This window comes from Ambystoma mexicanum, chromosome 10, assembly GCF_040938575.1.
Source record: "Ambystoma mexicanum isolate Mex_15411 chromosome 10, UKY_AmexF1_1, whole genome shotgun sequence".
NCBI lineage: Eukaryota > Metazoa > Chordata > Amphibia > Caudata > Ambystomatidae > Ambystoma > Ambystoma mexicanum.
Window position 1 is genome coordinate 310,905,360 of NC_090932.1, and position 27,548 is coordinate 310,932,907.

General features: G+C 45.0%; 1 protein-coding gene across 5 annotated transcripts in view; it reads right to left on the reverse strand.

Moving 5' to 3' along the window:
- Window positions 1–27,548, reverse strand: part of GIGYF2 (GRB10 interacting GYF protein 2) — a 2,415,541-nt gene that overhangs the window by 2,226,692 nt on the left and 161,301 nt on the right. For all 5 annotated transcript variants that reach the window (XM_069617902.1, XM_069617899.1, XM_069617900.1 and 2 more), the window contains exon 4: window positions 1,899–1,994. In XM_069617902.1, the coding sequence (XP_069474003.1) occupies window positions 1,899–1,994 (96 nt within the window). The remainder of the gene's footprint in view (window positions 1–1,898; window positions 1,995–27,548) is intronic.

Sequence of the window (27,548 nt, forward strand, 5' to 3'; positions counted from 1 at the left end):
AGTGATTGGTTATTAGGAGAAAGACAGTTCAGAAACAAAACTGAAACAGATTTTTTTTTCTTTACCAAGGATTCCCAGCATGACGACAGGGAATATTTGAGCTTGTGAATCCATGCCAGACCCATGCTGGAGAAGTAAACATATCTTTTAATGTGCTTGAATAACTTATAAGAGACTCCAATTGGGAAGTAGACTTCTATTTTTGCTCCCCAAAAAATAATTTTACTCCCATTTTAAAATCGTATCTAGAGCCTAGTGCTCCCTTCCGTTGGTATAGCGAGACAAGCTGGCTTTCCTAAAAGACTCCTTGCTCCATGGAAAAGCACCTGCTGGTACATGCACAGTTTATTGAGTCTGGAGCACTGAACTTTCTGGGGACTAGCAGTGGGTAGGATCCGAGACCAACAACAACATCATCATCATCATCATCATCATCATCTTGTACTTCAAGATCACAGGCTTAACCTTGCAGACGAAAGACAGCCACCGCTACACCGTTAACTACACTAGCATCAGGTTTGTCCTCTGGCACTCCAATAACATTTTCCAGTATACATGAACAACCCCCTTTATCCGGGTATTGTCGGTTGAATATTCTGCATCTTTGTGGATGAACCACAGCTTTGACTACTCAGATGTCCTATATCTCCATTTTTTTAATGACTTTGGCCCATACAATAACTCTAGCCAATAGCTTAGCGAATAGCCGAACATTAGGCGCAAGCTATACACAACGGCAACTTGACCTAACATTTTCTTATCCACACACAATGTATATCCTTTTGATACGATCCCATTAGTTAACCTTTGGTTTTGCCTGAGATCTAAATTGCACTGGATTTTGGACTCTAAACCTATTTGCTAAACACTTAGTGACTTCTGACACAAGTCAATGGTTTATCTGAAACACTGCCTACATGTAAAACTGCATTCTCCCTATGATTAAAAATCTGCAAAAAGATTATATTTGTACAGATATTTTGTTTGGAAACAACTTATTACATGCAATATTTTACATAACACGACCTTAATATTACCATGTTACCCAAGTGGAGTCTGACGAATCTAGCATGTTTATCTCAAGCAAAGTCAGGCATCCAAGCATAATCCGTGAGCCTAGGTGTGGGCTCGGCCTTGCTTTTCCATACACATAGGAATTGTGGAAATCATTCTAAAACTCCATCACCGGCCAAGTAGCCAGGTTTTTGCCTCTTTCAGGTGTCATTATAGACTTTTGGGATCTCTGGGCAGGGTCACAAGATCACAGTCAGCACTATCCTTCTTTAATGGTACAGAGTAGTGCTCCCCAAATGTTCATGTTGCAGGGCAGATTTGGGCCCTCTACGAGGTTTGTGCTGAATGTTAACACTGAACAAAGTAACCAGTTCAGATCTTACCTCATGTTTTTCCTTTGTTCTATGATGCACAGCAGATGTACATAACTTGGGGAATTAAATACATGTGCTCCCAAGCTACATGTGAGGATTGTATGTCTGGGCTCATGTGTGCCAAAAATTACCTATTCCAGAATGGTGTCTAGAAGGACCCAGAAGAACAGACGACTACGGCAAGAAAGCATGCATAGAAAATAAGTTGAGCAAAAAGAGCAAACCACTTGAAACATGTAAATTAAGCAAGATTATTAAATCTCCAAAAACAGTCTTTGTACAACTCCTCCAACATTAGTTATAAGGAAACTGAAGTTCATGTTAGAAAGAGGATACTGTAAACACAAAGGGACGCACACTTTTAGGGTGCCAGTGAGTCAGTGATGTATAGTGCAGCTTCAGCACGCCTAAATACAACTTTAAGCTCTCTTCAGCCAAACCACCAAAAAGAAAAATTCAGTCCAACATGTGAAAAAGAATCAAAAAACTATTTTCACATCAGACACCTACTTGTTCTTCTTCTGTAAATGGCACCAGTGCAAGCGGTGGTAGGGGTTCCTCTTGTAAAATAGGCAAAAACTCCTTATCCATAAGGTCTGAAGGAATCTGTAGGCAAGAAAAACATTTTATACAATATACCACAGAACTAGGAAGAACCCCATTCAATCACAAAAAGCATGCAATCTCCTGGTACACCATAGGTGGCAGCACATGTGAAAGACCAGAAACATGGTTTGAACAGCGCGTTTTGCAGCCAAAGTTCTCCCGCATAGTCTAACCATATAATGCAAGTCACCAGACCAAATTCAAAGTCAAATATATTTCAGTGACCTTACTGCTGAAACCGATCCCAATGGGACCATCCTATAATATCCTCAGTCATGTGGAGACACCACTTCCCAATTGCCTCAGTAGGGGCCGATGCAAAGTATACCTGCAGGTCTGGCACTAGGGTGTGGCAATGTTTATGGTCAGTCTTTTCTGCCCTCCAGTATTCTCCCGCTACGCATCTCCGAATTCCTCCCTCCTTGCCATCCTTCCTCCCTCAAACAAGATTCCGAACCAGTCTACCTCATTATGCATTTTTCTTTTGGTCCCCAACCACCTTCCTGTTGTTGTGCACCTTTCTGCTGTATGCCTCTTCACACTATGCTGTCCTGTGGTGTTAGGAAATATTCCTCGTTACTGCACCTTTCCTTCCATTTCTACAGGCCCCCAAACATTTTGCCTTCATTTTTTTGTATCTGACCGGTTCTTTTTACCAGTGCAGTGAAACCTTAAGCATCACTACATTGGCTTTTGCTCATCTGTTACAGGGAATCTCACAGGTCCTTCAGGCTGTCAGTACTGCGAAATATTGTTTCCCTTGGCCTTATAACTTAAATACTACTTTTAGTAACTTATCACGTGTGGTAACTTTGTATCACTGTACAATCTTAGAATGTGGTACAATGAGGTACACTTTTTTTGTTTGCCCTAGACTAACAGAGGATTTTTGGTTACTCTAAATGTGCTAAATGGCCAGGCTGGTGGCAGCAGTGACTTTTTACCATTGTTTGGTACTATTAGTTTTAGCCTTACTGCGTTTAGCTACCAACTCTGACTGAACATGGCCATGCTGTTAGGGAGCATTCTCATTTCTGTGCCAATTCCCTTCAACCTTAGAGAACCCCAGCTCTTTTGCTGGACTTTAAAGTTTTATCCTGCAGTGAGCGAGGGCTTTTTCTCACTCATGTATTTTTGATCCGATTTGTACTCTGTGTTTTTGGAGTTTGACAAACTCCATGGGCATCTACTTTTGTATGGTGACACACGGCACCTTCAGTGCAGTGTCACAAAGAAGTCCTTTGGATTTCTCATAAGGTTTGAATACCTTCTCTTGGGTGAACTACTGTTCCCAAGAGTAGAAAAGTGAAATTGACTTTACTTACCTGTTTTTTCTATGTAAGTCCAGCACACCCCATCTTATGTGGAAGTACTGGGGGGGTTACTTAGCTCATTTTCTTACTTACTCATGTAAACATTTCTATGTTACCCTCACGACTTTAAACGGCTGGTGGCAGTGGTTTAATTTTCCTACTATTGTGCGTTTCTACTGCAGGCTGAATCCTCAGCCGCAGTAGTGCACCCATTTTGTCAAAATGGCCCAGTCCTCTTTTTTCGCCATTTCTTGCTTGTGAGGTCCTTCTTGGGTTTTACTCTGTGCGCCAAACCAGGTTTAACCCTTTTGTTCATTTTGCCTTTGGAGGGCTTCAGTACTGAAACCCGCCTCGGACTCCAGTGTGTCTGGCAGGGCATGAAGCGAGGGAGGTGCCCGAAACTCCCTGTCCTTAGTCTCTTTGGTTAACTGAATGCACTCAGTGCTGGTTGGCTATCCTTCCAGGACAGCCACCCTATTGTGCGAGTGATAGCTAGGATGTGCATGAATGGGAGAAACCTGCATAAAAGGCAAGGTTTCTTGGACTGAAGGCAGAGTCGACCACTGGACGGAACATCAGACAAAGGAATCTGGTGGAGAAGCTTTCTGCACCCTCCAACTCTGAATCGACTAGAGAAGCCCCGGAACAGACTACTTCTTCCCTTGGGTTGGTGGTACCAACTAACCCCAAGACGACCTTTGCTGGAGGACCTTCCCCAACTGGCTGTACTTCTTTGTTGCTGCTGGAACCAAGTGCCAGGGGTCAAGAAATCCACAGTCAAGTGCACAGTCTTTAAGCCAGACCAGAGCTCCAGGAAGATCCTGAGGACTCGCCTGAAGTAGGACGACCCAAGCCCAAGTGCCCTCACCAGAGTGCTGGACTCCAGAAGCAAGGGAAGCCCATCAAGTGTCCAACATCCGCAGTGGTGTTATTTGCCGGTAGCTGAAACCACGAAGTGCCGCTGATCTGAAAAGAGCCCATAGCTGCCGTCGACCTTTGTACTGCAGTGCAGGAGTCCTCCCGCTGTCGTCCTTCTTGTCCCTACGACTGAGGCCCAGGAGACTTGCAGTAGCTGCTTTTTGCAGAGTTGTTTCCAGCTCTGCCCTTCACAAGCCTCAGAGCTTGTGGCCCAACCGTGATTTTAATACAAACTCTCTAAACTTTGTGCAAGACTTTTGTGCTATCGTGTCTCAGCTCCGTAGACATTGTTCAAATTGACTTTGGCTGTCCTGGCCCCCTGCAGACTCACTGACTTCGATTCCAACTGTCCCTCATAGGTGGTGGATAAGTTTACCTTGTATTGCTGGGAAATATCTAATCTAGACTTCATTGGGAGATTGAAAAGTGCTCACATGCTCCGAGAACCTGTTAACCGTTTTCCTTCCCTAACCTTTTCCTTTTTCACAACCTCAGAATGTATTAAGTACCAAAAAGTGATATATAAATGCCAATACTGCCTAGTAATTTAAGTCGCCCCAGGGTGTAGGAAGTGTATTGTCAGCATCTCTAAAGAGTATCTACTTGCTTATTCTAAATCTGAGAAAGTGGTATGAAGTGTATTTTGATTGTTGCACATTGCCCTTTTTAACCCCTTAGGTGCCAGGCTATTATGCAAGTCTATGCAAAAAGGACAAGCATACACATCCATGGCACTTAAAGAGTTAAAGAAGGCTTATTTAAAACTGACCGATAATTATTGTACTAGAGAACCTTGAGTGTAAGTGTTATTTGGATACTTTTGTGTGTGGATTTCGATGTTACAGCTCACATTTACCTCTCTTGATACACGTCTGGCTGCTCAGTCACTATACCAACTCGTGTAGTACAGACCTATACCAATAGATGGATTATCAAAATACCAAAGAGGACAAGACTGGTGTAGTCTCCCACAGGGTTACTGCATACAATCTTGCCTAACATGCCACAAGGTTTTTTCTTGCCCTTTGGCCATCTTGTCCACCCCCAACTCCTTTAAAAGTGTGATCATTTTTATAAAATGTTTCTAACACTTTTGCTTTGCCATTGCTTGTTCACACAAGCACTCTGAAATTTGGGAACACGTTTGTTAGCTAGATTAACTTGTCCCCTAACCATTGTAACTGTTCACTGAATGCCAGAGACCAAACATTATTTTTTTCCAGCCTCACAATCTATGTGGAACTTTGCTGAACTTTTGAGCATAAGGCCCCATGCATCTTAGGGATGTAACTATGAAGATAGGATTGAATCTCTGTGGACTAATAGTGCAAATACTAATCTGTACCTTTCTTTTCAGTGGTTTGATATGTATGTTGCCCTACAACAGCAATTGTACATATGCATCACATTTTTAGTATTGAATGACATTACCAGTGTGTAGTCATTTTTCACTGTGTGTTTTGGTCATAAGTAAAGCAGTATTTGTATACCCCATTGTCTAAGTGTAATCTTTGACTGCTGCACTGTCTGCACTCATTGTGGACCACTTACAAGCTCACCACCTCTTGAGACTTAGCATAGACCACTCGCCTTGCTACCTTGAATTGGTTTGGCTACAGCTCCCAGAGTTGTCCTTGCCACAATACAGGTTGGTCTTCTATACATCTCTCAACAGGCCAGTGTATAGAAAATCAGTCCTAATATGTGCTCAACCCTGTGTACATGCCAGTGGCACCTGCCTAAAGAAGTCTCCTGTCAAGACAACAAGTACTCAAGTCCATTAGAAGATGTGAAGAGTTTTTTAGAACATACTCCGGTGAGGGGTCCTCAGAAGCCAACTTAAAAGGTGCAAGCAGTTTAGACTTAAGTTCTAAACAAAATTCTCAAAGATAATGTAGCTGAGCGGTTAGCCTGGCTTCAGGAGGGGGCAGGCTTGGTGTCAAATGCAGTTAACAAGAGCAAAGTCCACCCAGGTAAGTACAAAAATGCTCTATTTGTTGGACACTGGCCTGAAGGAAAAGGAACAGATACTGGTTTTTAAAGTATCTATAAGAACCTATTTATAAACAATTGGTTAATGCCAAAATGGGTTATGTACCACTTTAGATTACCACACAGTTAATAGGCAATATATACGGCATCTGACTTAACAGGGGAGGGGAGGACAAGAACAGTTTCACATGCCTTACACTAGAAGTACTTAAGCAGCCAGTGCAACATTTTAGTAGGGCATCACACGCTTTGTTATAGCTCAGTCTATCACAAGTAGTTCTTATTAAGCAGGCTCTTGAACGAAGCACTACAGACATTTTCAAAAGGGCCCTCCAGGTACGGAGGGTGCAGTCTACCAACCACCATGCCTTACATGACCAAAAAGGGGAATCCTGAACAATGGCCCACCACCTTTGGCCCAGTAAGGTAGCTACTTTTAGCTTAAGGTCTTTACGCCCATTTAGAGTAAATGGGATAGGGGCGCTCAAAAGAAACCCTTGGCTCTGACTTGCAATACTAGATTCAATAATAGAAATAATTATCCTCCCACACATGCAGTTTGACACGCAGATGATATGGCGGACAGTGTGATTGCATTGCGTGATGGGGGATGTCATCATGGGGTGTGCGCAGTGGCGTCACCTACGGCGTACACAAAGTCGGATACCAGTTTTCTAAGGTGCAAAACAGGCGTTCAATTGTGTAATGCCTCCATTGCATGGACTGCTCCAAATCCAGCGAGGTAAGATCTCTGAATGCCTTCAAGTGTTGAATTTTCCATATATTGCAGCACAATCCAAGATATTGCTCTAATCTAAATCATGTATGTTGTCTTTGCTATAAGAGCCCAGTATCCATCCAAAAATAGTTATGGTTTTCAAGATGGACAATTCCGAGCATATTCGTCATGCAATAAGTGGGTCTTCATCCTCCTAGATGACCCAAGTCAGCAACCCACTGGGAAATTGATGGTTTTCATAAAACATTGATTGAAGGAATGTTCAAAGTTGATGAAAATAAAATTCTCCAAGAATAATTTCTGTTTTGAGCCTCAAAATAAATGATTTTGTATGAAAAATGTTTCGCTATCCTTTCAAAACCAAGCATGCAATAATATGTTGACTATACCATACAGACTGTTTAGTCTTAATAGAGGATATCTGTTCATTCACAGCAGATAGCTCAGTCTCTAAAGGATCACACGCTCTCTCATTAGATCCCATGGTTTATACACTAACATAGTGAAAAGGGATTTGGTCCTTAGGACTAATATACAAGTCAAGTTGGAATGCTCTCAGGTAGGGGGAATTTCATCTGTGCCCTTGTGTTTGACGATTGACAATAGGATCACCTATCTCTGAAATTGCTAAAGAATGTAATGTTTTTTTTTGTTTAAATTCTGATCAATCAATCGCCCTTGTCCTTCCTTTTCCTTTTGGGCTATTAGGTGGTTCTGTAGTGCCACTTCTAAGCCAACACCATTTCATTATAGTACAGATGGGGAGAGAACTTTCAAATGAGATGGGACACAAAGCAATCAACTTTATTTCAGGTTAAGCCCCATAAAAGTACAGTGCAAAGATTATACAAGTTGTGAGATGGAAATGTACATACACGTTCGTGACATCATATATAGTACAATTCATAAAGGTCAGACATTTATAAAATAAAAAATAAAAAGGGAACCAACTTACAATTTAATCAATACCCACCAATTCAGGTAGTTGCTTTTGACCGGAATCACCAGCCCCAATTCAAAAAGCTAAAAACGGCAAAGATAACATCCTTGTAAACCGTACATTTGCACAAAGCATATGCATCAGTGATGGTATTTGGAGAAACTGGGATAAAGCCAACTCCTTTTCAGGTTAGCGTACGCAGGGCAGATCAGAAAATGTATGTCAGATTCAACTTCCGTATTGCAGACCAAACAAAGGCCAGAAGAGTCCCGAGACCATTTGTAGGTTAATGATGCACCAGGGAAGACATTCAAGCAGAACTTAAAAAAGCTTTTTCTGAACTTGGAAACATGTAGCGACTAGCGATGTTAAGATTCGGGATCCAAATTAGCTTTGAATAGCAGATATCCTGGAAAACTTGATAAATTGATAGAATCAAAAATCATAGTCTGCAACAAAGTATTTAATTTTGGAATTAACAACCCAGATGGTCTCTTCCATGATGGTAATAGTTTCAGTAAGGAGGTGCAGCATTCCCATACTTTGCAATGTGCTGTATAGATGTCTGTACAGTTTCCAAGATCTACCATTAACACAATTTACAGAGCCGTTAAAAATTTTGTTCTAAAAGCTCAAGTTACTTTAGGAGTCGAAGCAAAGCCAAAAGTAAAGGTGTCTAGTAAGTGCCTCAAATCTAAGTGCTCTAATACCCGTTTCCATAAGTAATACAGTAGGAGTGCTAATGGGGAGATTAAGAGTTTTCTTTATGAATTTATTTTCTGTTGTAGTTATATAGGAGTCCTACCCCAATGGTTGCTGCCATACAAGGCAGTGGACCAGGCTTGCACCAAGTAGGCCTTCAATACATTTGGTGGGAGGCTATGTCCAGTTTGTACATTTAGTGTATGTACTGCTCGAGACAGTCTTTTGCCGGTATGGTCAATTAAGTAACTGAGCAGACCATTTTACATTGTTTTGAAACTTCACTCGCAGGTAGTCCTAAAAATTCACCCGCTGGACTTTCTCCCCTTCGATTGCAATGTTGGTTTTGATTTTGCGTGTAGCACAGCATATCGTCACCATTGTTTCAGATTTCTTTCCTTACAGATTTAGTACTGAGAGTTTTAAATACCCCATTTTGGTCTTTGAAACTAAAACTTCCATCTGCGTACATAAGGATGCCAACTCTACTTTTGGCAATAGTGGGGTGGGAGGAGAGGGGAATTTGCTACTAGCGTTATGAAATCTACAAAATCAGATCTTTGGCGTATACTGTAGGGGAGGAATGGCCACGAGGCCCCCCTCACCTACAGCTCCCTCCCCAGGTGAGGGCCATGGCTCGTTGGGCGCACCCTCATGCCACCCGGGCCCAGGTGGAGGGGGGTTCACCCGCCGACGACATTGCCCACACGCACCCCGTCTTTGCATTTACCAAAAATTAAGTTAGGCCTAGACGCCATCTTGCCCAGCAAACATGGTGTGAGTTCAGCACACTGTAACGAGGCCCCCACCTTTGGAGGGCCTTTCATGCATCTCTGTCGCCTCAGCAGCCCTGACAGATCCGCTGCGAGCGCGTTCCCATGAGAAAGTCGGAGATGAGCTAAACCCGAGACGCCAACACGGCAACATTATATTAGTAACAATGTGATATTGCACCCCGTATGACCCGGACCGCAAGGCCGGGGTAGCGAGGAAAAAAGCTGAAGCATCACTATCTGAAGAAGGTAGAAAACAATTCAAGTATTGGTATTAATGAACTACCTCTGTTTAAAATGTGAATAAGCCATAAAAATGTAACGTTATATGATATCCCTCCAGGTCTGGACTAATGCTGCTATAACCACGGAGAAAGATGTTGACCAAACGTGTAACCTCTACCTGTAAAAGTGTTTTTCAATAGTATGTAGAAACTTGAACTCATATATGTTTTTCACCCAAAGCGGTGAGCTTCAATCTCTGTAGGCCATAACCTAGATATCCCTCGTATAACGTCTAATGTACATACAATACGCACACAACGTAGTGAATATAATGTGAGGTAATGAAAAGGTACTGGAACCGACTGTATTAAAGAAATGTGTAACGAAATTGAAGTATATATATATGTGTCTAAATAACGTCAAAATAAGGCAGAACAGTATAGAACTTCTGCATCCACTGATCAGCAACGCACGAGGAAAATACCTTTGTGGGTATATGCAAGGCCATTCCCTCTCCCACCCCACCAAGCCTGCCAGATAAAAAAGCTAAGACTTGTGCCGCGCTCCCTCACCTCCCCCAACCAAGCTGGCGTTACTTCAGAGAGTCAGAGGCCCCGGCGCCGCAACCAAGGCCACAGCCCGCCACCTGTGTTATTTACAGCACGGTAATAAACCCACGGATGAACCCACTGATCTACCAGCACCCTCTCATAAATCCCACGAACCCCCCAAGAATCCTGACCCCGTGTAAGGACGACCCCCATCATTGAGACAAGACACAGAGACCCATCTATATAATAACTTCTAACGCAGCAGACAGACATGTATCATTCGGCCCAGGCCCCAGAGCCCCGTCCCGCGACCTAAAATACCGGTCAATAGGACACAGGTAAATCTCACCCCAACCGACGACCACCAGACCTCTCACAAGGTGCATTCCTCATGTGTTGTGTTTATTTTTATAAGATAAGCTGCTGAAGCAATTTATCAATGAACTTAAATGTCATTTTCTGAATAACTGCAGTGTGCATGGCCTAGGGCAAATGAGACAGGAAAGGTATTCGTCATTGTCACAGGCTGCCCCAGCACATCAACACCGCACGGATGACCTCAAGCCGGCCTGCCAGGCCCAACCCAACCCACGAGGCTGACCAGTGACGTCGTCCCGCCAGGACCAACCCCGCTGCAGCAACACCTATAGTTAGTCGACGCCACCCAATCCCGATTGACCTGTGCCCCCTATAGTGTTTAGGTGCTGATGACGTTTCTTGTATTAGAAATACGCCTGTCTTTGCTATTGTCAGGCAGAGCGCTCTCGTAGGTTGCAGAGTTCTTTGCATGCCTTATTCTTGGATAAACTCCCACTTACGCTCACCCGCACTCTGTCTTGGTCTTATTCCCACTACGGGAGAGTCCCTTCTTGTCTCTCATTGCGGGGAGGATCGTGCTGAATTGGGGGCGCTTCCCTTCAGTGGTGACCCCGATAGCGTGATATCTCCAAACTATTTTTCCTAACTCCTTCTTAACGACCCCCTTGTGGCACGAGAATCTCCGGTCGAGAAGGGATACGCACGGTGAGCCGTCTCCGGGAGGCCGCCCGCCAACGGCGACCGGCACAATAAGAAGTGCGCACTCAATGAGAAAGGGTACGGGATCCCGATTGGAAAAAAATCCCCTTTGAGTGCCGCTCGCCGGAGCCAGGGGCTGACCGTTGAGTTACCGGTGACGCCGCCTGGACGGACCCAGTTTCGGAGAGTATCGGTTCAAGACGGGCACGTGAGTACCGAGTGCGAGTGATCGTCAAGGGGAAAAGAAGGGGAAATTGGGAACAAAAGAACGGGGACAGGTAGAGGAGAAGAATATCGGGGGTCTACTACAGACGGGTCTTGAAACTTTCTTTATTCTTTCTTTTGCATATGGCCATTAGGAGTAAGAAATAAGTGACGTGGTAGAAGTGACGGAAACCTAGCTCCGAGAGGGGGTGGAAGGCGGCGCCGCATAGTACTATCTAGACTAGTACTGGGAATATATGAAGAAGTGAGAAATAAGTTATTGGTGTCTAGCAAAAGGAGACACCGGGAATATTTTTTAGTGATTGTGCTCTCTCTCTCTATTTCTTCTTTTTCCATTTCCACGGGGTAGGGGGCGAAAATGAGAAGGGTATAAAGAAGTTAGAACATCTTAAAAAGTGGGGACTCAGTAGTGGCACGTACAGACGTGAACACAGTAACCTTAGCAGGAAAACAGGGACAGCTGGTTAGGGAGGAAAGGGAGGAAAAAAAAAAAAAAAAAAAAAAAAAAACAAAAGTGTGAGTGGAAAGCATTGTGAAGGGTGCGCGCACCGTACGAGTGTTAGAGACGAACAGGTGGCCGTGAGGTGGTGTCAGAGAGTGTGGCCATAACCAGTACTTGATCAATTACAAGTGAGATCACATAAGAGTGCCTGGGAATGGGAAAGAGATGAGATATGGTGAGTGAGAAGAGATTTGTGCAGTGAATGACAGTGGGTGATAATTTTGAGAGGTCCGCTCTTGTCTGTGCCATAAAGGTATACATACGCATATTTACACCTAATCAAAAGTAACGAAGGCGAACGCGGTAGCGCTAGCAATTTAGAGGATGGGGGCTGAAACTCCCTTGTCACACATTTGTAAGAGCTTGCCGGGATATACTGAACGCATAAATAAATATCATGATCAATGGTTAACAGAATTGAAAGGGGAGGGGTTGCCCCAGATTTGGCCAGAAGGAGGGTCGTTTGACAAAAGCGTTCTTGATATGGTATGTACATGTATTCGCCTCAAGTATAAGGGAAAACAATGGCAGAATAGGAAGGAGATATTAGATCTTTGGAGATTGTTTGAGGAAGTACCCCCACCCAAAGCTCCAGCTCCAAATATTGATTTACCTTCCACCACAGACAATCCACTAATGATCCCGCGAGAAGAAAAGGAACAGGTAAGCACAGAACAACCTGCGGAAGTGGTTATGTTGTACCCAATGTTACCTAAACCAGCCCCTGCAGCAGGATACAGCGACCCGATTTATGTGCCTCCCGCTTCGACCAGCACACCACAAAGACCAACTGCACCCCCACCATACGAAAACACCAGAGAGCGCGCCCAGGGAGGCACACAAAGGGTGGATATAGAGAAGTTAACGAGTGACTTAGAGTCGAGGCTTACAGTGGCAAGAGATGAACTCTCAAGAATAAAAGACATATGTGAACGCACAGCATGCGCCCCCACGCAATATGGGCGCACGTCTAGAGCGTCGAGCGAAAGTAGACCAATTGAGGAAGGATGGAAAAAGGGGGAAATATTGTTCAGAATTGAGGAAGAACCGACCAGGATAATAGAAGTAGGGACAGCAGAAGGAAGCATTGGTAATGTCTCGCGAGAGAGAGGGATCAGAGAGGATTTGTTATGTGATGTCAGAGGAGGAGGGGATGAGAGTGATAGATTGAGCATGGCAGTAGGAGGAGACGGCGAGGAGCTAGATGGTGCATGTTCACTGGGGACTATAGAAGATGAATGGATGGGACGACTAAGAAATAGGGTGGGGAAGATGGCGTCATTAGAGTCAGCAGTGACTAAGGAAAAGGAAGCTGCAACGGCAAAAGGGAAATTACAACTCCCATTACTGCACAGGGGAGGTGGGAGGCCAAACTATATACCGTGGGCTCAGATGGACAAGGCTAATTTAATGAAATTACTACCACAGCTGTCAGGAGGGGCAAGCAAGTGGATATATGCATTTGAGAAACATACCGCTGGTATACCGCTGGCAGTAGGCGATGTGAAAAGCCTACTAGTGTCCGCAGTAGGGGATCAGGCAGACAGAGTATGGGCTAAAGCGGGTTTTCCAGCTGTAACTTTAGAGTGTGATCGCCATGATGGGGCTTCTTTTAACACCGTGCGAGCAAGGGTGTGGGACGCACTGCGGGAAACCTTCCCAGATACCCCTGATTTGCAGTCAGTAATGCAATGTACCATGAATGACGGGGAGGACGCTATGGATTACATTCTCCGGGTGCAGGAGATGTGGAGAGCGGAAACGGGTACGCCCTGGCACCAATCCACGTCTCTATTTTACTTCATCATTAAGAGAGGGCTCCCAAAGGAAGTGCAAAAGGCACTAGATAAAATAGCAGGTGTTGAGGCAAAAGGCTGGCCGGAGATCCAAAGCATAATAGTACACCATTGTAAACGGATCAAAGAAAGAGAGAGGGAAGTAGCACAGAAAAGGTTGGCGGATGAGGCGAAGTTGGTGCAATCAAAATTGGTGAAGGTCGCAGCAGCGGTAGCGGGACTCCCACTCATACGGGAGGGAGAGGAAGGAGAGGAGGGGCAAATAGCAATACAAGGAAGAATAGCAGCGAATTGGGCAGGACAAGGGCAACGACAGTGGACAGAGCAGGAGCAGAACGGAGGTCCAACGTGGCAAGAGTGGGCCCCAAGAGGAGGAAGAGGTGGGTACAGGGGTCGAAGAGGAGGACAAGGGTATGGAGGAATGGGAGGAAATGGGTGGCAGGGTCCCAGAGGTCCACAGGGGAGCTGTTGGAATTGTGGGAGATGGGGGCATTACTCAAGAGAATGTAGGAGCAGACAAAACAACGGTTTCCAAGAGATAGAACAGTACGGACACCCCCATCCAGGAAGCCCCTACGGCCTCCCCATGGGACAATACCAGCAACCAGACAATGTAGTACAAAGGAGTAACGCACAACTGCACGGACATCAGTACCGAACACAAACCAGCCCACAGAATAATGACAATGTGCACTACACGCCTGGTAACACTTTCGCCACAGTAGCTAATGGGGCACCCGCCCCCGCACCTTACAGTGGAGTGTCAGTGGTTTCGGGGAACATTTTCGATCAAGGGGGGGCAATGAGACACCCCGCATAGGACAGCCCACAGAGAGCACTTGCGTGTCCAGTACTGTCTACGACCCACAATGCATCAGAGGAACCATTGATAGGAGCGCAGATAGGAGACAAGCAATTCATTTTCATGGTGGATTCGGGAGCGGAGAAATCATGCATTAGAGAGGGCCGATTCCCGTTATCTAATAGAACGTTAGAGACGCAGGGGTTCTCTGGGGCTGTAATTGAAGTTCCTTACACAGAGGTATTGGATGTGACAGTGGGGGGTAAAACAGTGAAAGCACCCTTACTGTACTATGAAAACTCTCCCATCAACTTACTGGGGAGAGATCTCTTGAGCAAGCTAAACATGACAATATCATTCACAGGGAGCGGTATCGTATGTTCAACGCCAGGCATATGCCCCCTCCGTATATTAGCAGTAATACACGGCCACACAATCATGAAAGAGATCAGAGGGGTACCGAGAAATGAGGAGATGTTTGTCGAAGGTATGAGAACATTGGCTCTCATAGTACCAGAACTAAAAAGGGTGGAGTGGAGGATCCCAGCAGAATTCCTTTTTCGTCCCATAGCAAGCCCTGACACTGCTCTTGGGACAGTACTATCGTTGGATTTGCATGCAATACATGTATCAACAAACAGAATATGTGTGATTGGTATTGACATGGAAGGGTGTGAGTGGCGGACAGTATTGTGTACAAATGCAAATATCCCGCTGAGAGAGCTCTCTGACGAGGAGCTATTTTCTGACACTGAGGGAGATGGTGAAGTAGTGATGGAACTGGCAATGCCCTGCGACATTGTAGTTACAGCCAGACAAACTAAGGTTGAACTAATGGCGGTAGTAGGAGCACCGCACACATTTTTTAATGAAGACATGAGTTCAGTACCCACTAACTTATGGACTAATGGCCCCCACGATGTAGGGTTGCTGCATGAAGTTCAGCCTGTGGTGATAAAAGTAAAACAGGGAGCAATACTACCCCGGGTGAAACAATATCCACTGTCGCGAGAAGCAGAAGAAGGGATCAGAGAGACAATAGAAGCACTGCTAGCACAGGGTATAATCGTGCCCTCAAACTCCCCATGCAACACATGCATTTACCCAATCAAAAAAGCGAAGGGGGGTTCATGGAGGATGATACAAGATTTACGCCCACTGAACGATGTGGTAATGAAGGAGTTCCCTCTAGTCCCGAACCCGGCGACAATACTGTGCAACATTCCAAAAGTAGCATCACGCTTCACAGTAATTGACTTAAAAAATGCATTTTTTTCGATTCCCTTAGCAGAAGAGAGCAGGTACTTGACAGCATTTACATTGGGAGGAAGGAGGTTCGAACACTGCAGACTACCACAAGGATATTGCGAGAGCCCAAGCATATTTAACAGGGTACTACATGAAGATCTGGGGAATTTGTCTGTAGAAAGCACAGTGATTCAGTACGTTGATGATTTATTGGTTTGTGCACAGGACGAGGAAGAGTGTAGACAAGACTCGATAACACTCTTGACATTATTGGCCAATAAGGGGTACAAGGTGGACAAGGGGAAATTACAATACTGTCTGACAGAGGTCCTATACTTGGGTCAGTTGATATCAAAGGATGGCAAGCGAATTATACCAGACAGGGCACAGGCGATTAGAACAATTGGAGAGCCCAAAACAGTAAAAGAGATGCAGAAATTTCTGGGTATGTGTAACTATTGCCGAGCATGGATATTGGACTATGCGGCGTACACAAGGCCCCTGCTACAGGCACTGAAAGAAGCACAACAAGAACACAAACACATAGAATGGACAGAGGTGATGAAAACAGCATTTAACTCACTAAAAGAGCTGATATCAAGCGCTCCAGTACTAGCAAACCCAGATTATGGGCGCGAATTCTTCTTATTTTCACACTGCAAAGGAACACTGATGACAGCAGTACTGACACAGAAAACATCTTTAGGGCACAAGCCACTCGCTTACTATAGCGGCACCCTAGACGCAGTAATGCAAGGTCATTTCGCGTGCGAGCAATCCCTAGCTGCAGCCGCGTTCGCAATTGAAAAAAGTGCCACGATAGTGATGGGCTGCCCGGTGACACTGTTTGTGGAACACTCACTTTTTGCAATATTAGAGCGAACAAAGAGCACATTGACAACACAACGCGCCACAGCATATGAGATAATACTGTCCAGCGCTAACATCCATATAGTAAGATGTAAAACAGTGAACCCAGCCACATTCATCACAGAGGCATGCACCGTAGAGGACATGCAAAACCATAACTGCGCCACGTACACAGGTGACGAAAGTAAGGATCCAGTGATTTTTGAAAATGCCCTGACCGAGGGTGAGGTGTATTTTGTGGACGGGTCAGCATCAATAGACATGGAGACAGGAGAAAAGCATGTGGGTATGGCAGTGGTACGATTAGAGGAAGATGAATATGAGATACTAGTACAACACCGCCTCCCATCACACTATTCAGCGCAAGCAGCAGAACTAATAGCGCTAATAGAAGCATTGCATGCCGCCAAGGGGTGCGCAGTGACCATATATACAGATTCAGCATACATGACAACAACAGTTCACGGTGGGTTGGCCCGGTGGGGGCGGAGAGGGTTCCGACGAGCAGACGGAACGCCAGTCCAGCATGCAGAATTATTGAAAGAACTGATTGAGGCCCTGCAAGACCCCACGGCAGTGGCCATCGTAAAATGTCAAGCTCATACCACCAATACAGATTTTGTATCTTTGGGGAACGCGGCAGCAGACGCCGCTGCCAAAGCAGCTTCATATCTACAAAAAGGTGAAATAGGAGAGTACATGTTGCACCACACAGCAAGCCAAGAGGTCCCCACAGGATACAACATGATGTCCACACAGGAGATAATAGAGCTGCAAGAGGGAGCTAGTGCAGAGGAAAAATTGCTGTGGACTAAGAGAGGATGCAGCAAATCACCGACTGATTTATTGTGGCGACAAGAGAGTTCAGGAAAAGTGGCAATGCCAATTACGCTGTTAGAAATAGCATTTCAACAACTACACTTTCCCGCACACAACACGAAGAAACACATAATGGCAGAGATACAAGAAGATTGGTTTGCACCGTGCCTCCAGGAACACGTCACAAGGTTAGCCCTAGAATGCACGACATGTCAAATTTACAACTCAGGTATGACCTTGCGTACACTAAGGGGTACGATACCAAAACCAAGTGGCCCATTCAGAGAGCTCCACATTGATTATGTAGACATGGGAGAAAGGTGTAATGGGGCTCGATACATGATTGTGGTTGTATGTCCATTTTCGAGGTGGGTGGAGGCAGGCCCATGTGCCCGCCCTGACGCGAAGGGCGCCGCGAAGTTCCTAGTGCGGGAAGTGTTTCCGCGCTGGGGAATTTGCGACGTTATTCGCTCAGATAACGGGACGCATTTTGTTAATGAATTATTTAAAGAAGTGACTACATTATTGGGAATAAAGCACAAATTATGTTCGATTTATCATCCTCAAAGTAATGGCGTCGTGGAAAAGATAAATGGCCTGTTAAAAAGCAGATTATCAAAACTTTGTTTTTCCCTTAAAAAGACTTGGATGTACTGCCTGCCTTTGGCCTTGTTTGAACTACGAAACCAGCCAAGTAAGGATCACCATTTGTCCCCGCACGAGATCGTCACGGGAAGAAGAATGCATACAGCGCATTCGCCTCTCCGTGAGCGTTCTGATGCACACAGAAGCGCAGCTATATTGGGGGAGGAGTTCACAGAATATCTGCGAAAACTGACACGGGCAGCGCGCGTAATTGCAAAGCAGCTAGCCCCCCCCTCGACAAGAGAGGAGGGGAACGCGACTGAACCAAACAGGTTGCCTGAAAAACCACTACAGCTAATGCCTGGTGACCTTATATATGTTAGAAGTTTTGTGCGGAGGTGGAACGCACCACGTTTCCATGGCCCCTATGAGGTAGTGTTTTGCACACCTACAGCAGTAAAGGTGAAGGGCCTGCGATATTGGGTGCATTTGACAGACGTACGTAAAGCTTACAGCGCTGCGGAAAGTGAGGTGCAGGACGAGGCACAGGCAACAGCGGACGATGAAGTTGTGCGGAATGAATGATTGGAATTTTGTGTGCTTTATGAGATGAACAGTGAGCACAATTAGCGCGCAACAAATGTCCTGGACTAAAACATGTACATATGTATATGTAAATTTTCTTTTTATTACAATTTTTGAAAGTTTTGCGTGGGGTTCTTTTTTCCCCTCCTGTGCTCTTTAAGATGTTTTTATTATTGTTGTTTTTAAAATGTCATGTTTTTTATTATTTATATATATATATATAGTAAGGTACGAATAATGATGATTGAAAGGCTACCTTGTCTGTCAACACACCCCCTCCCTCACCCAACCCTATATTTTATCACCGAAACGTTACAACGTGGAAATGCTTACATGTTTGTATTTAATGAACTGTTGTGTCTCAAACAGGATTTATCATGGCATCGAATGGGCAGCCTGCAACTAATAGATATGTTAGATTTAGAGAAATGTTAGTGGCTAGATTAACATATTCATTTGAATGTGGTTTATCAATGTGTGCTATCGTGTTCTTCATCTCAATGTTTTGTCTGGTATTACACTGGATTATAGCGTTCATCTCTACCGAGATGAACGAGGGGGGAGGGGGGAACAACACCACCCTTGCCCCTGGAACGAAAACAATTCCGACTGTAGGTATCAAAGAAGGTGATTTCTTGATCTGGGATGGATCACACTTTGTGTGGGGATACTATACTACACCACCCACTGCTGTCCTCTCACAATCGAGAACCAAAAATGTAAATAATGACACAATGTCCCAACCTGGAACATACAACAACCACACGATCCCTCCCGCCCCAATTTCAAACAACGATCTCTTGTTTATTAAGGAGGATGGAAAAGTGATTATGATGACAGAACACAAGACCCTATATGAAGAATTAGAAAAGGGGGGTGGGAGGGAGGAAGGGGGGCCTGGTTCTTCACCTACTATAACGAGAAGGTACAGAAGAAGGGAGAAAAGTAGGCGGAGAAGAGAGACTGGTGGGAAAGGGTATGATGAGTATTATGGACTAGGGCTAGACAAAATGGAAGACCCACGACACCCACACCAAGCAAATAAATGGTATGCAGATATGAGCACAACAGCCAAACAAACAACCAATGAGAGCTGTTATGTCTGCTCACTTATCCCCCATGCATCAGGCACACCTAAAGTATTGTTGCCACGAGAATTGCCCATTGTGGATGCCCAATGTCTCCTTCATCTCACGCTGTGTAGAATAAAGAACACTTTCCAAGCACACGATGTCTCTTTCAGAATGCTACAGAACAACAAAACGTGCTATTCGCAGGCGTCTGGAGTGATCTGTCTTAAAGAACCTTTCTTTGCAATACAAGGGACACTGTTCTCCGAAAACAAATGGAAAGACGAAGAAGTGCTGTGCAAGGCAGAAGCACTGAAAGGTGTCCAACCGGACAAGTTGCGGTGGATGGAAAGAACGTGCTTGCCAATATGGAAAGAACACATCCCTAAACTAACATGGGTAACAGCGATGGAGAAACCCTTCAAGCTACAAAGTGAAATACAAAACGAACTATGTTTCAAGGGAGAAGGAAAAATGGCAATGGGAACGAACAAGAACTGTAACAAAACTCTCACCATCCCAGATATGAAAAAAGGGACAGCAGCACTAATGGACACCTACTGGGTATGCGGAAACAAGGCGTACCTGCACCTTCCCCAATCATGGAGTGGTAGCTGCTCAATGGCCACTTTGCACTCAACACTAATGGTGATTCCAGAAAGCCATATTGACAGAAGTAACATGATGAAAGGAGGCTTGAACCAGAATGCAGCTTCTCCAACTACACAAGCGCACCTTTATGTCCTGTCCTCCGGAGGGAAGGAAGAAGAGCTCTCAAGGAACAAGCGAGCCTCGAACTACATATCACAAGCATCATCTGACTTATTGGCACAGATCCCAGACAAGTATCGCCTGTTCAGCTCCGTGGAAACATTCTTTGCTTCGCTAGTATCAAGTGTCCAAGCAAGAGCAAATGCAAAATGGCTCCAGATCACACGGTGGGAACTGATCCAGTTGGCCAATGACACCGAAGAAGGGTTCAACATAATAAAGGTGGAACTACGAGCTCTGCGATTAATGACCATGCAGAACAGGTATGTTCTAGACCTGTTAACAGCAATCGATGGAGGTGTTTGCCGAAAAATAGGAAGTGCGTGCTGCACGTTCGTACCTTCCGAAGATGCAGAAAATGGGTCCCTGTCCCACGTTATTGAAGCAGTACATAACCTGGGCGAGAAGATGAAAATGGAAGGTGGAGCTGAGGATAGCTCGTGGTTCGACAATATCTTCTCTTGGGTTCCCTCATGGCTTGGAGTGACAATGAAGTTCCTGATACCAATAGTGGTGATCATCCTTGTGATGTTCTGCCTGTGCCAGGTGGGCCTCCGATGTTGTGCTAATGCAGTTCCTAACGGTGCAATGATGATGGTGACAATGGGCAACTCCGGTGGCACAATTAAAGCAACACAAGAAGTACATGTGCAGACAGGAGCAGACAACACCCCCAGGTACCAGTTAGTGCCTATGTGCCGTGATAAGTACATAGTAGATAAACTATGGCACACCACTATCAAAGAACCACGAGACGTAGAACTGGAATGGTATGAGGAGGTCTGGGTAGATCTGGAAGAAACTGGCGACTGTATATATTTAACATGTACACCAGACGAGTATGCTAGGAGAGGTGAGAGTTTAAGGGGGGTGTGCAGAGCATGGATGCCTATAAAAGGAACCCCTGCATGGGATGGTGCAGTGTTAGAGGAACAAGAATGTAGAAGATTGGAAGAGCTAAAGAAATTCGTTACTTTAAGTAACGAAAGGGGGGAAATGTAGGGGAGGAATGGCCACGAGGCCCCCCTCACCTACAGCTCCCTCCCCAGGTGAGGGCCATGGCTCGTTGGGCGCACCCTCATGCCACCCGGGCCCAGGTGGAGGGGGGTTCACCCGCCGACGACATTGCCCACACGCACCCCGTCTTTGCATTTACCAAAAATTAAGTTAGGCCTAGACGCCATCTTGCCCAGCAAACATGGTGTGAGTTCAGCACACTGTAACGAGGCCCCCACCTTTGGAGGGCCTTTCATGCATCTCTGTCGCCTCAGCAGCCCTGACAGATCCGCTGCGAGCGCGTTCCCATGAGAAAGTCGGAGATGAGCTAAACCCGAGACGCCAACACGGCAACATTATATTAGTAACAATGTGATATTGCATCCCGTATGACCCGGACCGCAAGGCCGGGGTAGCGAGGAAAAAAGCTGAAGCATCACTATCTGAAGAAGGTAGAAAACAATTCAAGTATTGGTATTAATGAACTACCTCTGTTTAAAATGTGAATAAGCCATAAAAATGTAACGTTATATGATATCCCTCCAGGTCTGGACTAATGCTGCTATAACCACGGAGAAAGATGTTGACCAAACGTGTAACCTCTACCTGTAAAAGTGTTTTTCAATAGTATGTAGAAACTTGAACTCATATATGTTTTTCACCCAAAGCGGTGAGCTTCAATCTCTGTAGGCCATAACCTAGATATCCCTCGTATAACGTCTAATGTACATACAATACGCACACAACGTAGTGAATATAATGTGAGGTAATGAAAAGGTACTGGAACCGACTGTATTAAAGAAATGTGTAACGAAATTGAAGTATATATATATGTGTCTAAATAACGTCAAAATAAGGCAGAACAGTATAGAACTTCTGCATCCACTGATCAGCAACGCACGAGGAAAATACCTTTGTGGGTATATGCAAGGCCATTCCCTCTCCCACCCCACCAAGCCTGCCAGATAAAAAAGCTAAGACTTGTGCCGCGCTCCCTCACCTCCCCCAACCAAGCTGGCGTTACTTCAGAGAGTCAGAGGCCCCGGCGCCGCAACCAAGGCCACAGCCCGCCACCTGTGTTATTTACAGCACGGTAATAAACCCACGGATGAACCCACTGATCTACCAGCACCCTCTCATAAATCCCACGAACCCCCCCAAGAATCCTGACCCCGTGTAAGGACGACCCCCATCATTGAGACAAGACACAGAGACCCATCTATATAATAACTTCTAACGCAGCAGACAGACATGTATCATTCGGCCCAGGCCCCAGAGCCCCGTCCCGCGACCTAAAATACCGGTCAATAGGACACAGGTAAATCTCACCCCAACCGACGACCACCAGACCTCTCACAAGGTGCATTCCTCATGTGTTGTGTTTATTTTTATAAGATAAGCTGCTGAAGCAATTTATCAATGAACTTAAATGTCATTTTCTGAATAACTGCAGTGTGCATGGCCTAGGGCAAATGAGACAGGAAAGGTATTCGTCATTGTCACAGGCTGCCCCAGCACATCAACACCGCACGGATGACCTCAAGCCGGCCTGCCAGGCCCAACCCAACCCACGAGGCTGACCAGTGACGTCGTCCCGCCAGGACCAACCCCGCTGCAGCAACACCTATAGTTAGTCGACGCCACCCAATCCCGATTGACCTGTGCCCCCTATAGTGTTTAGGTGCCGATGACGTTTCTTGTATTAGAAATACGCCTGTCTTTGCTATTGTCAGGCAGAGCGCTCTCGTAGGTTGCAGAGTTCTTTGCATGCCTTATTCTTGGATAAACTCCCACTTACGCTCACCCGCACTCTGTCTTGGTCTTATTCCCACTACGGGAGAGTCCCTTCTTGTCTCTCATTGCGGGGAGGATCGTGCTGAATTGGGGGCGCTTCCCTTCAATACTCAAAAAAGCAGAGGCGCAAGTACATATTGATGGCGCACTCCATTTGAGACAGGGAATGGACAAGTTCCTTCTCCACCTTAGGCACAATGCTTGTGGTTTATGTTTGGTTATTTGCCCACCCCTTGCCTGCCCATGGTTATCCATATCGCGATTCCCACCAAGTTCCTGCCCTTCTCTGCCTAATACACTTCCTTGTGGGAACTCCGAGTTTGCGTTAAACAAGCCTTGCCATCAAACTGTGCACTCTAAGTGCCCGACAGATTTTTTCTCAAAGAAGTCTACTGAGAATTAATGACTTAATATGATTAGTGTACCTGCTACTGGTGTAATGAAAACGTCTTAACCAGGTCTGCTTTCAGTGCTTGCAGTGTCCTTCTCTGAAATCCTATTAAAAACAAGCATTAACAAAGCCAGCCGTTTTGGTAGCATTCAAACTATCCACAAGACAGGACACAGAACGAACGATCCAACTGTATACGGCACAGCAAAACCCTTCCTGGGTTTGTGTAGTTTTTAGAATCTAAACTTACACAGATCTTCAATGGAAGGGAGGTGTTGCATACATCTCATAATAGTCAGTATACAATGTTTTAGGTGGTTACAACGTGCTATACAAGCTTCTCATCATAGCTAATACTAACACTCTGTGAGCTTCTCATACCTTTGAGAGTAAACTTTGCAACATGCAGCAGACAGTTTGATACATTTCTAGCAAGTCAGCTTTTTTTTTACTATGACTACAGTTCTCACAAGGCTCAGGTAGAGCCTGGCCCACCTAATGTTGCCAGTTCTACAAGCTGAAGCCATCTCGGTAGGTGAAGGGGTAACTCTAAAACACCCTTATCTGCGACAAACAGGAAATCTGCATGAAGCAAGGTTTCGCACAGCATATCTACGGTTCCCTTAGGGTAGGACATGTGCCCAATAACAAAGGACAAGCAAGTTAAAGGCAGTAAAGCACAATTTGATATGGAAGCCGCAGACAATGGAGCTATTACAATAGAGTCACAGGAGTATATATAGACACAAACACACACACACACACGGCCCAAGGTCACTTTTGTCCCTTCAAAACCTGCTCCTATGAGAGCTTCCCTCCAATCTTATCCATTTACAATTTCTGGGGTGCAAACAGAATATCATGGCAGCATACTTCTTCGGTGGTGTTCATAAACAGTATTTGTGTCACTGTGGAAGACCTTTTACACCGAGTGCGGACACAGGTGCATACCCATCTGCATTACAAAATGAAACCATCCAGGCTCAAGAGAACAAGGGCGATTTGAATGACATAAGAACCCAAGGAACCTAGGAACTGGTTAACCCATGACTAGTCTTCTCATGGCGGGCAGTTACTGTCTGGTGGATGTGGGCAACAATATCAGTGATATTACTCTCTGAATCTGTTAAGTGACACATTCACTTTTCAGGAGAAAGCATTTTCCTCCTTTGGATGCTAAAATGGTGGCGAGTGCCATATGATTATGCAACACCATAGCACGGATAGTTATTCGCTTGTGGGAGAAAAATGCCAGGGAAGCTGTCGTGGCACTCGCAATATATTCAAAGTGTGGACAATCGAGACAACTGATCCCTGTTGAATTTCACCCCCAACCCTGGGATGAGGTATCCCATACCACTGATGAAACTGTCCCAACGGGAGGCTCTTCGCCGTCGAGAGGGAGACAGAAAGGTGTGGGAGTGTATTGTAGCTTGCAAGACATTCCCCAATAACAGCTTCCTTGCAGGTCCCAGGGCAACCAGGAGTAAGCTTTGTTACCACAGATGAAGTAGGTCCCTCAAAAGGTGGCAACCCCAGATTAGGCGAATGAAAACCCTGGGGTAAAAGCAAAGGTGACATTTATGGACACACTGGTATTGGTCAAAGGACAAACTGATATCTGCCATTTCCCATGAATAGTGCTAGTTGGTGTAGCATACAAACCTTGTAGCTTTGGGTTCTCAAATTGGAAAAATTGAATACAGGGAATATTACCAATATTTGGGCCTGGATCTCAAGGCAGATGTGTATTACTTAGTCCAATATTATAGAGGGGGTGGGGGGAGCAGAGACTGCCAATTAATGCAAATGATTAACAAGTTTGCAAAGCAAACTGCATGATACTCCATTGGTGGAATCCTCAGGATTTATGAGCAGTGCTTTTGCCCGGCCAATTTATATGGCTTAGAGGCATTGGCTATCAGGGACCTAAAATGGCTAAATGTGCTGGAAGGTAATTTTTGGAGGCGGATATTCAATTTGGCTCCATCAACCTCTATGGCACACATACGTTTGAAGGAGAGTTTGGTCTCACTTTGTAGCCAGGCATGGACATGTACAGAGCTACTGTATATTAAAGAGAGAACAACCCCTCTGTGTCCTTTGCTTGGCATGCTAGCCAGGAGCCCAGATTTAGAATCCTCCGTTAACATAAACTTTGGTTTTGTGAAGCTCAATGAAGAATGTTTTGCCTGTATTGAGAGGTATTCAGACTTTGATTGGGGTATTCATTTTGTCACCATGAGGAGCACTTTCAAGAACAAAGTAGAAAAATGGGATTGGTCTCAGAACTATGAACACCTATATACTTTGTACAATTACAAGTATGTGGCTGGGGTGACCCACACTTACGGCCCAGCCATATACGATACGTAGTCCTAGTCTTGTAGTTTGCAATGTAATACTACAACTAAGTACAAATCAACTTCTATTATTGTCCATACAAGGGGCCTTTGTTCAGATGCCTATTGAGAACAGAACTTGCCGTATATGCAGACTGATGGTAAACAAGACACTGCGCGGCATGTTTTCACTGAGTGCATAGAATTGGGACCAATGTTTACGAGTATGCTAAGGTGGTATGTGAGCAGCTATTATTCCATTAAGGGGGTACAATTTTGGGATTGCCTGAATTCAGATTATGAATGTTCATACCGTGTTGTACCACTTGTGGAAAGAAATAACTAAGTATTTTAAAGAGTGTCGAAAGAAATAACTAAATATTTTAAAGAGTGAAGGAATTTCTTGCTAGAGAGGAAAGGCCTGCCTGTGTAGTTAAGACTAATTAAATACGTGGTGCATATTTTGTGAATTAAATTCATATTGCAAGTTTTATATTGCATGTTTTATATTGCATGTTTTATATTGCATGTTTATTTTAGAAATGTGTAAATTGTGTCACTCTTAGGAGTACATTTGTAAAGGTTCTTACAAACTAAATACAAATTAATTAAAAGCCTTGTAGCCTGAGAGGAAAAGTGAAGCACATCTATATTTTTTTTGTAGGTTTGGGGTGGGGAAATTTGGAGAACTAGTAAACCCCATCTGGGAATGATCACCACCACTGGGTCTGGGACCTCGGGATATGGGCAACCTACTGGAGATCCAGACAGACATCTACATGTGCTGCGCATGCACACACTAGTTTTCAGGTTGGGGCATTTGTCCAGAAGCACAGAGTTCGAGCAAAGAATCGACAGGTCAGAAGGGAAAACAAATATTCGGAAATGTTCACAAGGATGCAGGCCTTCTGCTGGGAAGAAAAAGGTCACAGTTTGGTGCAAACTGCCACAGTCACTATGTTCACAACAGTCCCTCTGACCAGAGTCACAAGGTGCAACTCGGAATTTGGGGGAAGAAGGCTGGGCAGTCCTGGACTAGTTCTCGCAAGCAACGGTGATGAAGTCAGAGATAACCATTGTATCCTGGGGGCAACCAGACGTGGTCTCCCTCTCACTGTGCTTAGAGAGGCATCAGCTTCACCTCACTGATGATCCCCAACAAGGGTGAAACACGTGTATGGGGTTGCTGGTGGTACTCTCGTTCAGATTGGAGTTGCCATTGTATTTCGGTGCTGGACTGCCCCTGGGCAGGACAAAGACTGATATGCAAATGGATATTTCCCATCTGTGAAAGGCACAGTGAGTAAAAGCAGTGGCTGCGAACTCTCAAGTGGTTAATAACCACTGAACAGGTTATCATGTCTGTTCTTGCGAGAGAGGGGCGCCCGCTACCTTTGTAAAACCATTGTATCAAAACCACAAGAACAAAGATGTCATTAGTACAAAGAGAATGACTAGCATGTGATAAAAAAAAGGATCCAAACCCTTCAAGAAAGGGCATGTCAGCAGGCACAGTGTCCACAGTTTGCCAGTGTACCACCACATATGCGAGGTGCATCTCCTGCCCATTAAGTGGTTCAAAGGTGAG